An 11,756-nucleotide genomic window follows, 5' to 3' on the forward strand; every position below is an offset into this window, starting at 1 on the left:
AATTTTTTTTCGGCGTTGTTCAGTAATGAGTAATGATTTGAGGAAATTGAAAAAATTGTAAAGAACACGAAACGAAAATTATATTAAAATCACAGACGTTTTACAAAATAGTACACAATTAAGTATAGAGAAAAATTCAAGTATAAACTGATATATGAACATGAGTAATATTAAAAATCTTAGAAGCAACTAGATACCTTAATGAATTGAGACCATCTTTAGAATAAGAATATATTCCTCTGTTCAGTTTATCGACACGATCGTCAGCCGGCTCAGCTTGTTGATGAGGCAAACTTGCATATCGAGATACCTCTTGAGCGAATCTACTCACTCGAAGACCAGATATTCGTACACGATTAAAGAAATCGTCATCTTCGCCACCCCATCCGTAAAAAGAGTTGGCGAATCCGTTGACTAGACGAAATTGTTCGCTCAAAATGGCAACAACTCCGCCAAAATTACGATCGTAAGGAACCTGATATCGGAATTTGTCGATGCTGGATGACATATGACGAGGATAACGCGTACAAGCGTAGATATTATCGTAATTTTGAGGCAGTAAATCGATATCGTGGAATATAAAACAAGGATATGGGTGATCTTTTAGAGCTTCGACAAATCCGATATTGAATAATTTGCCTCGATTGAAATTCAGAGGGTCTGATTGCTCGATAACGTAGATTCGATAATGTATGTTTTGGTTTTGTAGAAAAGGATGGATGTTGTAAAGGAAGATTTTCAGATGCTCTTCGCGGTTCCGGTAAGGTATTACGATGGCGACGTAAAACAAAGCGACGCAATCGTGAGGTTTCCATTCTCCTGCAGTAATGTTGAGATTTTTGGCCCAAGAGTTTAGATCGTCTGGTACGTTGGTGTCGGGGTAATGCAATCTACTACTCGAATCAATAGTATGAAAAGTGCAGTTGACGGAAGTGCTGTTACGATTTGTATCGAAGACTAGATTGGAGAATACTTTGTTCTGAGGGATAACGTCGAATACCGTAAAGAATTGAGTATATAAAAGGCTATTAAATAATACTAAAAGAGTTAAAAATAAAAGGAATAGCTTAAATTTATGATGCTTTAGAATTAAAGCTAGAATATTTATACGAGACATTCTTATTTTTTAATAAGTATGTGATTATTATTGCGAGTGTATCTTCATTGATAGATTAGATACGACGTGCACCACCAACATCTATCATCATTCAGAGTGTCTTATTCCTTGGTCCTTTTGATTTTGCCAACTTTCAGTCTGAGTCTCAATGAAATGAACTGATGTTAGAACTGCATTTAATGTACTGGCTAAATGTAAAAATATCAAAGTCTGAAAGAAATAGACCTAATTACCTTGTAAAACCTTCGATCGTTTACCAAAACACGCTAGATTTATTGCATTTTATTCAGATTTCTATTTTTCAAGTATTCGTTCATAAAATCGTGTAAACTTTCCAAGATAAGTCCTTATCAAAAACTTCAAAAACAATCAAAATAGAAAATACAACAAACAATGACGTCACAATGTGGCACAAAGGATCCTGTGATGACATGTAATCTTAGAGCATGTAGCTCAAAATTTTCAGTCGAACCTCGAAAAAATTAGGAGATAGCTGAATTTCACATTATTTGTTTAGATTGGTCTCTGAAACAACCCATCAAAAGTTGCACTAAACAACTTGCCGGATACCCCCCCCCCCGCCGCCGCAAGAGGTCATTAACCTTTGCCGATACAGGTTTTTCGGCTGTATCGTCGACATGAAGGGTCCGAGAGGGAAAATCAAAATGTTCAAACAAAAATTGTTCTACGCTAAATTTACTATACTACCATGCATGACCAGTTCAGGTTTTCCCAAAATGGCGATTTCACCCTTACTAAGGAGGGGGTAAAGTTGTTAATTTTATGAAAAAATTGTTTTTAAAAATGGAAATCGACAATTTAAAACGTGAACTCGATTCACGGTAGACCCGAAAATATTTTGACCAAAGTTGCACACGGCAGCTTGTCTGCCGCCCCCGCCAGAGGTCATTAACCTTTGTCAATCTACGTTTTTCGGCTATATCGCCGAAATTAGGGGTCGGAGATAAGTGATTGAACTAAAATTTGATCTAGAAGGATGAAATTTGGGATATATCCTATTTTCAACCTGCCAAATCGATTAGAAACTGTTTCAAGCCATTTTGAGCAGTTCTGGAGCCTCCAGCAGATTTTTGAAACTTGAATCAAAAGCAGTTGGAAAGCTAAAATTCATCTAGGGAGTCGACTGCAAGTAGATTTCAAGTCGTTTTGGAGCCTTCAGTGACTTTTTGGAAATTACTGGAGCCTCCAGCAAATATTTCAATGCTCGAAATTTCCATAAAAATTCACCAAACAGAGTTGGAAATCCAAAATTCACTCTGTAAACTAATTTTAATACACTATGAAGTCGACTACTGGTAGATTTCAAGTCGTTTTGGAGCCTCCAGCGACTTTTCGGAAATAACCGGAGCCTCCAGTAGATTTTTCAATGCTCAAAATTTCCATAAAATTTTACCAAACAGAGACACCCCATTTTTGACATTATTCTGAGGTGAATCGCAGACAGTTTCAATCCGTTTTGGAACCTCCAGCAGATTTTTAGAAACTTCTGTTTTTCAAAAAATTTCACAAAATCTATCAGAATCAACTTTCGGTGTTCCAACAACATTATTTGATGAAATTTCGTAGAAATTGAAAGTTTCAAAAATTTACTGGAGGCTCTAGTAATTTCCAAAAACTCAGCTTTTCAACTCCATTTGATGAAATTTTGTAGAAAGGAAGAGTACCGATAAGGCCATTTTTTGGCCCCACGACAGTTATCCACTGGACCACTCTTAAAATATTGTAATGAATATCCAAAATACGAATCGGTGGTTGGTTAACCCAAAATGACCATTTTTTGGGCTCCAGAGGTTTCCAAAGTTGTGATTACAAAAAGAATTTTAAGAACCACTGAGTATTATTTCCAGAAACTTTTTTAGCGTGAAATATCTGTTTGAATTTGATGAACGTTATGCGAGGTGACTTTCCTATTTTCGACCCTCGTGGGCAGAAATGGGGGGGGTGGGGGTAGTTGATTTTTGAAAATTTTGGAACCACCACCCCCCCCCCTCCAAAAAGCTTTTTACAGTTTATTTAGTATCTGAAAGACCTACATCCTACCAAATTTTGAGCTCAATAAAATTTTCCGCTGGTACTCAAAAAGCCAGTTTTCCATTTTTTCGCAATTTCGAAATTTTGGGAACCCCTGGAATGAGATTTTACTTCGTTGAAATCGTGAAAACGTGATTTTGGTGTTTTTTTTAAACAGTAAAATCTCAGAATTTGGCCCAAAAAAGCTTAATTTTGAAAGTTACAGGAAAAATCGAATGAAAAATTATCGAGCACTTGCCAGTGTGGTTCAAATGTAAATTCTTCAACTCATTTGAAAAAATTGCTTGAACGCCTTTTTTAGGGGTGCCTAAAGTGGGGGTTCTAAAAAAAGGTTTCAAAATAAAATTACGAATTTACAGGGAGCTTAATTAAACTTTTCCATCGAGATAATTGAAAATATCCTTCAAAACGTTACGTTTGGCGCAAATCGCAGGTTTCTAGTTTTCCAGGGGTTCCCAAAATTTCAAAATTGCGAAAAAATGGAAAACTAGATTTTTGAGTACCAGCCGAAAATTTTATTGAGCTCGAAATTTGGTAGGATAAAGGTCTTTCAGATAGATACTAATAAACTTTAAAACGCTTTTTGGTGGGCTCAAAGGGGTAGGTTCAAAATGGTGATTCCAAAATTTTCCAAAAATCAAAACCCCTGCCAATTTCTGCCCACGAGGGTCGAAAAAGGGAAAATCACCTCACATAACGTTCATCAAATTCAAACAGATATGTATTTTACGCTAAAAAAGTTTCTGAAAATAATACTCAGTGGTTCCTAAAATTCTTTTTGTAATCACAACGTTGGGAACCCCTGGAGCCCAAAAAATGGTAATTGTTTGTGGGATTTTCAAGTTTCAAAAATGTGCTGGAGGCTCCAGAATTGATCAAAATGGTTTGAAATCGTTTCCAATCGATTTGGCAGGTCGAAATTAGCGTATATCCCAAATTTCAGCTTTCTAGGTTAATTTGGTAAAATTTGGATTTTTTTCTCATTTTTGGCCTAAATTTGATTTTTAAAAATTCACCAAAAATCGAAAAATATATTTTAACTGAACTGATCATGCTTATGGGAAATTTGATGTAGAATAATTTTAGTTCAGTCACTTTTTCCCCTTCGACCACCCTTAATTTCGGCGATATAGCCGAAAAATGTAAATTGACAAAGGTTAATGACCTCTAGCAGGGGTGGCAGACAAGTTGCAGTGTGCAACTTTGGTCAAAATTTTATCCGGTCTACTGTGAATCGAGTTCACGTTTTAAATTGCCGATTTTCATTTTTAAAAAAAATTTTCATAAAATTAACAACTTTACCCCCTCCTTAGTAAGGGTGAAATTGCCATTTTGGGAAAAGCTGAACTGGTCATGCTGGTAGTAAATTTAGCGTAGAACAATTTTTGTTTGAACATTTTTCCTCTTGGACCCTTCATGTCGGCGATACAGCCGAAAAACCTGTATCGGCAAAGGTTAATGACCTCTCGCGGGGGGGTAGCGGTCAAGTTGCGGGGTGTAACTTTTGATGGGTTGTTTTAGAGACTAATTTGAACAAATAATGTGAAATTCAGCTTTCCCCTAATTTTTCCGAAGTTCGACTAAAAATTTTGCTAAAATGACTGTACTAATGACCGTCACCTGATTTTTCAAATTGAAAATAGGCATGCAATGATAAGATAATAATTATGCCAGTTAATTAAATTACTGCGCGCTTTTGGCATTACATAAAATGATTGATAGTTCATTCATTAGCTACGATTTGAAATTAATAGTAGCTACTCGTGGTCGTATCAGAACGCTTCATTTTTCGATATTTTAAAATTCGAACTAAGTAGGTAGTTACGTGCTAAAAAGTAATCATGAATGCAGAAGTGGAACGTATTAAAAAGAAATTTACTTTGCCTCACTCGCTCCAAAGCAGTGAATATAACGTATGGTAAGAAAGAAAAATCTCTGGAAAAATAATTTTAACGAATAATGGTGTATTGGTACCCTACCTACTATTTTACTTCTTGTTTTACAGGGTTGATTTTTCCATCGTTGCTGCTCAATACAAACCTGTAGATTTAGGACAAGGATGTCCAAATTATTTACCGGGAGCTTTTATTGTAGACACACTTACCGATGTTTCCGAATCAATGGATTCTGCTATTCTCCACGAAACTCGAGGAGCTGTAAGTTTTTTTTCATCATTACCTATCTATGGTACCGATCAATTTGATGAAATCATTGGTGAACATGGTTTTTTTTTTTGCAGGGTCATTTAAGATTGGTGAACGCCCTGAGTAATTTGTACTCCAGATTTTGCAACCGAAAAATTGATCCAGAAAGAGAAGTAATGATTACTTGCGGTGCATACGAAGCTTTATACGGTTCAATTGTTGGTAATGTGGAAGTTGGCGATGAAGTGATCATTATCGAACCTTTTTTTGATTGCTATGAACCATTGGTGCAACTTTGTGGAGGAAAAATCAGATTTATTCCACTTAGAAATGTACGTTGCAATTTATTTTATTTCGTTACCTATTTTAAAAGTGTGTTACCTACCTATGTGTTAATTTACTTACGCAGTCATTGACAGATTGCTCAACAAAAAATATTTCATTCATTTTAAAACCATTCCTTTCATTCTTTTTTATTATTTCAGACTTCTAAAAATGGTTTATCCAGTTCATCCAGTGATTGGAAACTAGACGAAGACGAATTACGAGGCCTGTTCAATGAAAAAACCAAACTGATAATTTTAAATTCTCCGATGAATCCTATCGGGAAAGTTTTCAGTCGAAAAGAATTAACTTTCATAGCCGAATTATGTATTAAATATAACGTCATGGTTATATCGGATGAAGTTTACGAATGGCTGGTATATGAACCAACACAACACGTGAGAATGGGTTCGCGAAACATGACTCAAATATCTCGCCCATTTGTATTATTGAAAATTTTTTAATAATTTTTTTAATACAGCTTCGTTGCCTGGAATGTTTGAAAGAACCATAACCATAGGTTCGTCCGGTAAAGCTTTCTGTGTAACTGGCTGGAAATGCGGTTGGGCTTATGGATCTGCTCAACTAATAGCTAATGCTCAAGTTGTTCATTCCATAAATACCAACTCTTACATTACTCCAATTCAAGTGAGCAGATATCTTCTCTTTTCAGTTCATTGGCCAGAATTTTTTTTTAATGTACCTAAAATTTCAGGAAGCTGTTGCTCTCTGTGTTGAGAGAGAAATTGCAAGGTTCGATTCTCCAGAATGCTGGTTCAAAGTTCTTCCTAAAGATGTTAAACCGAAGAGAGACTATTTTATTAAAGCTTTAATTGAAGCAGGTTTCAAACCAATCTGTCCTGAAGGAGGTTTTTTTATTGTTGCAGATTGGTCTGCTCTAGGTAATTATCTACTTATTATATTTTGTAGAAAAATTCAAACATTGCGAGTACCTATTCAAAACACTTTTTTATATCTTATGACATACTTTCATCATGTCCTTCAACTTTGGCCCTCGTAGATATGAAAAATTTCAATACCGTGAATATTAATAAATTTAAATTAATTGATTTAAATTTCCAATTTGATATTTTGTATCTTCCTTCTCCTCTCTAAAATTATTCTATTGTGTTACTACCTATTTCGTTAATGATTAGGAAAGAAAACTTTTTCCTTTATGATTCTTAAAAATTGTTATTTACTTACTTTGTTACTACTGCTTATGTAAAGCCAATGATACGATTTCGTAATTTGGTATTTATATAATTCAAGGGCGAAATTCTTTTGGGAGTTTGCGTCAATATATTTGTTATCTGATGTAGGTATTTGCCATTAATCGTTAATTCATTTTTCGATTAGATGAAATTATCTGTACTATTTAGTTTTTTTTTCCTTACCTATCTACGTAATTATCTGTATGAATGCTAATTATTTATGCAGTTTACTTCTGTTTTTGACCATTGCACAACTTCCTATGCATCTTATTATTGTGGCTAGATCAAATTTCATTTCAACACTTCATTAAATCAGATTCCTAAACACTGATTAGTTTTGCTGCGTTTCGCTGAATATAATTTTCATCTGTCTATTTCGTATGGTACATTTAGTATTTTTAGGGAAAAAATGTAGGCTATGGGTACTAGATAGGTACTACTGCACATTTTCGTCACGTGGGTTTTTTATCTAAAAATTAATTTAACTATACCTATCTTGTTTGTTAGAATCGCAATTGAGTTATTGCTTGATTAGTCATTTTTGTCGATTACATGGATTTTCTATGAATCTATCTTTTTAAAATTATTATCTAAATAATATGTTACAGAATCGAAAACGGACTTGCGGAATGAGACGAGTGAATTCAAAGATATAAATATGGCTAAGTGGATGGTCAAGAATATCAATTTATTAGCAATACCCCCATCTGTATTTTATTCAGCCAATAGCAAACATTTGGGATTAAATTTAATTCGATTCTGCTTTTTTAAAGTATGTACATACGTACCTGTTTTGTTTCAATCCAAGTCTGATTATAAAAATGTATGTGCTGAAAGGATCGTCCTTTCAGCAATTTTGCTTACGCTTCTCTGGGTAAATCCCCTATATTCTTCCAGAAATGTTGCATTTTGATTTCTAATACCAAAAAAGAAACATTTGCTAGGGTTGCTTCATTGTTCATAGTAGAAAGAGAAATCGTGAATAAACTAATCGAACTCTTTACTAAAAATAATTTACTTATTTCGGGAATTGGATTCTCAAAATCAAAAAATCTTCCATCCTCCGATTCAATATTTCAAAATGAGAAAATTTCAGGTATTTGTCAAATTTTTGTATTGAAGACCGATTTATGAACAATCGAAAGTTGCCTACTTTCACAATACTCAAAATTAAAGCAGGAAAAATGACGTTAGTTAGGTGGTATTCATGTTGAAAAATTTGCCTAACCTTTTTGCCGAAGGAGCAAAATCATAATGTTGATTAAAAATTTGAAAAAGTTTGTATGTACCTATTTACTTTTGCTTTTGTTTTCCTAATTTCGACTTTGCATCAACTATTCGTGTACCTAATTTTTATAATCAGCAGAAACAAAAAGGATTATCAGAAATTGATATAGTTACCAATTTGATCATTTTTACAGACTGATGAGACGTTGTCCGCTGCTGTAGAATGTTTGCAAAAACTGAAAAACTTTTAAAGAAGTAATGCATAATTACGAAATCAATATAAAAAGAAGAGGAATTAAAAAATTGAAGAAGCATAACAGCGAATATCCACGAAAATAAAAATGTGTTCAAAAGTTACCATAAAGATTAAATTTTCTACGTCACATGTTCATCCTCATTTTAAAAATTACTTCGTTATGATATAATAAAATTAATATTTAATTTTGAATCGTTTGCATTGCGGAGAACTGTATCAATTTTTTTCAGCGAAGTAGCTTGCACATTGAAATGCTGACACAGCGCGTATAAATAGGTAATTATCCACCAAACATACTTTTAAAAAGCAAAACCACCGCCAACCAAAAAAAAAAAAACAAGAATAATTGTCAACAAAAAATCGACTGGGTAATTTTAATGAAAAAATTCATGATATCGAAAGTTGGAAACATCGCCAAGCAATAATCACTCAGCAGTCAGCTGCTGTGATCAGGATTCAGGAATCAATAGGTATGAAATTAAATTTCAAATTAATTTGGTATTGAAATAAAATATCCATAAGTTTACTGTTTAAGAACTGCTGACAATGGCCCTATTTTATACATCGCAGTTTATTTTCAATAATTTTACTTTCGTGTTTGTTCAGTTTTTTTTTCTACATTTTATGATAGAGAGTATTGATTTTGCTGTAAATTTATGCCATGTGTTTGGATAAGGAATCGATGCCGGTCTCTTCCACTTATTCCACAACGTTAATTTGGGGATCTTTTCCATATTCAATTTCATGTTCACCTTCATTACATACAAAATTAAGTCATCGATAGAAATAAATGAATAAATATTTAATCGTTCGCCAAAATGTTCGACTTCAAAGTTCAAATATTTATTTCGAAAATTTGAACCTTTCGTGAGAGAGAAAGGAGAGGAGAAACCATTGAACGACGCGTCTGATTGGTCGAGTGTCACATCCAATCCACCAATCCTAAATACGCCATGCAGTGGTTCTCAGTTCTGTTATCACAGAAACTGATAAGAATTGAAACATGTGCTTCCATAGTTTCATTTCATTTCAATATTCAAATTACTTTAATTTTCAAGTAACTGAATAATTCGTGTAGATCTATGTTTAGAAGTTCTCGAATTTTGAAAAATTTGTAATGGATAACTCAGCATCATCAGTATCATCAGCGTCAGGTATCTATCTATTGTACATTTTTTTGAATCGCCCTTTATCATGTGACATCTTCTACACTTTTCAACTCAACTGAGATTAATAATTGAGTTGAGTGCATATAGGTACTAATTTCATTGAGTCATGAATACATTTCAAGTACTTATAAGAGTGCATGTTATAATAATATTTTATATTAAACCAGGAATACGTATATTTAATCCATCTTAAAATTGATTACAGATGACGAAAAATCGGACGCAGCGATCGAAAGCTACGATTCGTACAGCGAAGAAGACGAATTCGAAAACGAAGTACTCGGCGATAATTTTTTGGATTCTAAAACCGTCAGTAAAAACAAATCATCGTCCGATAACGACGACGATGAAAACGACATCGATAACGATGACGATAGCGAAGGAAACGATGAAAACGACAACGCTTCCGATAGCGAAGGAAACGATGAAAAAGACAACGCTTCCGATAGCGAAGGAAACGACGAAGGAGATATGTTAAATGTGCAAAATAAATTGAAATCGAATCCCGGATGGGCAGACGCCATGGCTAAAATTTTAAGAAGCAAGAAATCACTTAATAAGAAAGCCATCGTGTTATCCAAAGCTAAAAAGATTAAAGACGTAAAACCGAAGAAAGTCGAACTCGACTTCGAAATCGTTGGTGCGGAAAACGAGGAAAATGAAAAACCAAATTTAGACGAATTGGATGATAAAAAAAACGTATTCAACAGAAAATCAACGGTAAGCAACTCAGCATTACAATCGTTTCGCATTTGTTACATTTCTAATTGATTTACCTATGGAGAATTTTATTTTGTATGTTGATTAGACGAAAGAATGTGAAACAAGAGGCAGAGTTAAACCTTCTATATTGGATAAAGATCGCGAACGTACTTTAATGAAAATTGCTACGAAGTAAGTATATTGCCATTTATGTAGGCAAAATCTCCTCACGGTTCTTTCGTTACAAATATTTTGCGTAATTTTTTAATTTTCTATTTTCCCCCTGCAGAGGCGTCGTACAGTTGTTTAACGCAGTAAGGCAACAACAAAAGACAGTGGAGAAGACGATCAAAAAAGCCGGTAAATCGGAATTGAAACGTGAACGAATGTTGGAGTCAATTGATAAGAAAAAGTTCCTCGATGTTCTAGCTGGTTCAGTTAAAAGCACACCGATTGATAACGAAATTAAATCAGAAGAGGTAAATTTTACTTAGCCGAAATTCGCATTACATAATGATTCAGGACGATCGAGTAGTATTACTCCTGAAATTACCGATTACCCATTTATAATTTCCGATAAGTCCAGTTCAGTGAGAGACTGGTTAATTAGGTGGGAGAAATGGAGGTAAAAATGTCGAGTAGTATATGTGGCTGAAGTTGTAATAGGTACTGCTGAAATGTACAGTTTGAATGAACTTTACCCTTCGAGTCTTCCCATTTCGCCATTGAAATGTTACGCGATTGTCTGTGTATACATACACACATGCGTAATTTATCGTCAATAATAATAAAAATTATCGATATTAAAAGTATTGAAGATGTATTCGTTTATTTATGTTATTAATAATTGATATCTGATTAATTTTTTGTTTCGTTTACAGATCCCTAGTAAACAAAAATGCACGTGGGGTGTACTCAGAGACGATTTTATGATGGGTGCAAACCTAAAAGACTGGGATAAACAGGAATGAAGCTCGTGAAACTCTCCAAGCTCATAATGTGATATTTTCTTTACACTGTTTCTAAAGCTACCGTTTATTTTATAAGATTTACGAATTCGTGAAGCGTTTCATTTGTTAGATCACATCTACCAATTCGTAAACTGAAATGTTGAGTTGATTTGAAGGCGTGAGATTGGTTGTAAAAAAAGGTTGTATTGTCAAAGAATTCAATGGTAAATTGGTAGGTATGTATTGAGTTTTTTTTTTTTAGGCAGAAATTCATAAGTACTTTAAATTTGTCGTTTGGTGTTTGGTCTCAGAAAGTGGTGTTGAAAATCAGTATAGTCACAAGTTCAAGAGTATTGATATTGAATTCATTTTGAATGTGTTTCCTACAGCTTCGTGTTTCTATCTGTCTGAATTCTGAAATCTGTAAAGAAATGCTGGTTCATTATTAAGTACTTACCTATAGGCCTATTTAATTTTATAACAATCTACTTTACGATCTGTATGAAATTATTTATCAAAATAAAATGCGTAATTCCGCTCTGTTTTTTCACTTTTCAGACGAAGTTGAGTGTTGGTTAATTTTCCAAACTTCTCACGACGT

At 34.0% G+C, this 11,756-nt stretch overlaps 3 protein-coding genes across 3 annotated transcripts; 2 read left to right on the forward strand and 1 right to left on the reverse strand.

Annotated features, from left to right (window-relative positions):
* Positions 1–72: 72 nt before the first annotated feature.
* Positions 73–1,529, reverse strand: LOC135835273 (beta-1,4-galactosyltransferase 1-like). The gene has a single exon (XM_065349455.1). It carries the CDS (start codon positions 1,115–1,117, stop codon positions 137–139), a length of 981 nt encoding a protein of 326 aa, XP_065205527.1. The 5' UTR covers positions 1,118–1,529; the 3' UTR covers positions 73–136.
* A 3,356-nt stretch (positions 1,530–4,885) lies between these two features.
* LOC135835275 (kynurenine aminotransferase-like) lies at positions 4,886–8,461 on the forward strand. Its single transcript, XM_065349458.1, has 8 exons — positions 4,886–5,087; positions 5,175–5,325; positions 5,409–5,645; positions 5,799–6,045; positions 6,119–6,285; positions 6,353–6,539; positions 7,460–7,623; positions 8,273–8,461. Exons 1-8 carry the CDS (start codon positions 5,011–5,013, stop codon positions 8,327–8,329), a joined length of 1,287 nt encoding a protein of 428 aa, XP_065205530.1. The 5' UTR covers positions 4,886–5,010; the 3' UTR covers positions 8,330–8,461.
* An 842-nt stretch (positions 8,462–9,303) lies between these two features.
* Positions 9,304–11,712, forward strand: LOC135835276 (RRP15-like protein). The gene is made up of 5 exons (XM_065349459.1): positions 9,304–9,488; positions 9,709–10,223; positions 10,312–10,397; positions 10,495–10,684; positions 11,087–11,712. Exons 1-5 carry the CDS (start codon positions 9,452–9,454, stop codon positions 11,174–11,176), a joined length of 918 nt encoding a protein of 305 aa, XP_065205531.1. The 5' UTR covers positions 9,304–9,451; the 3' UTR covers positions 11,177–11,712.
* Positions 11,713–11,756: the final 44 nt, after the last annotated feature.

Source organism: Planococcus citri, chromosome 2 (genome assembly GCF_950023065.1).
Source record: "Planococcus citri chromosome 2, ihPlaCitr1.1, whole genome shotgun sequence".
Lineage (NCBI taxonomy): Eukaryota > Metazoa > Arthropoda > Insecta > Hemiptera > Pseudococcidae > Planococcus > Planococcus citri.

Excerpts from the sequence above, each read along its gene's own strand:
- LOC135835273 (XM_065349455.1), bottom strand. The coding sequence starts at position 1,117 with ATGTCTCGTATAAATATTCTAGCTTTAATTCTAAAGCATCATAAATTT.
- LOC135835275 (XM_065349458.1), top strand. The coding sequence starts at position 5,011 with ATGAATGCAGAAGTGGAACGTATTAAAAAGAAATTTACTTTGCCTCAC. Across the intron at positions 5,088-5,174 it reads AGCAGTGAATATAACGTATG|GGTTGATTTTTCCATCGTTG; the intron begins GTAAGAAAGAAA and ends CTTGTTTTACAG. Across the intron at positions 6,046-6,118 it reads AACACAACACGTGAGAATGG|CTTCGTTGCCTGGAATGTTT; the intron begins GTTCGCGAAACA and ends TTTTTAATACAG.
- LOC135835276 (XM_065349459.1), top strand. The coding sequence starts at position 9,452 with ATGGATAACTCAGCATCATCAGTATCATCAGCGTCAG. Across the intron at positions 10,224-10,311 it reads TATTCAACAGAAAATCAACG|ACGAAAGAATGTGAAACAAG; the intron begins GTAAGCAACTCA and ends TATGTTGATTAG. Across the intron at positions 10,398-10,494 it reads TTAATGAAAATTGCTACGAA|AGGCGTCGTACAGTTGTTTA; the intron begins GTAAGTATATTG and ends TTCCCCCTGCAG.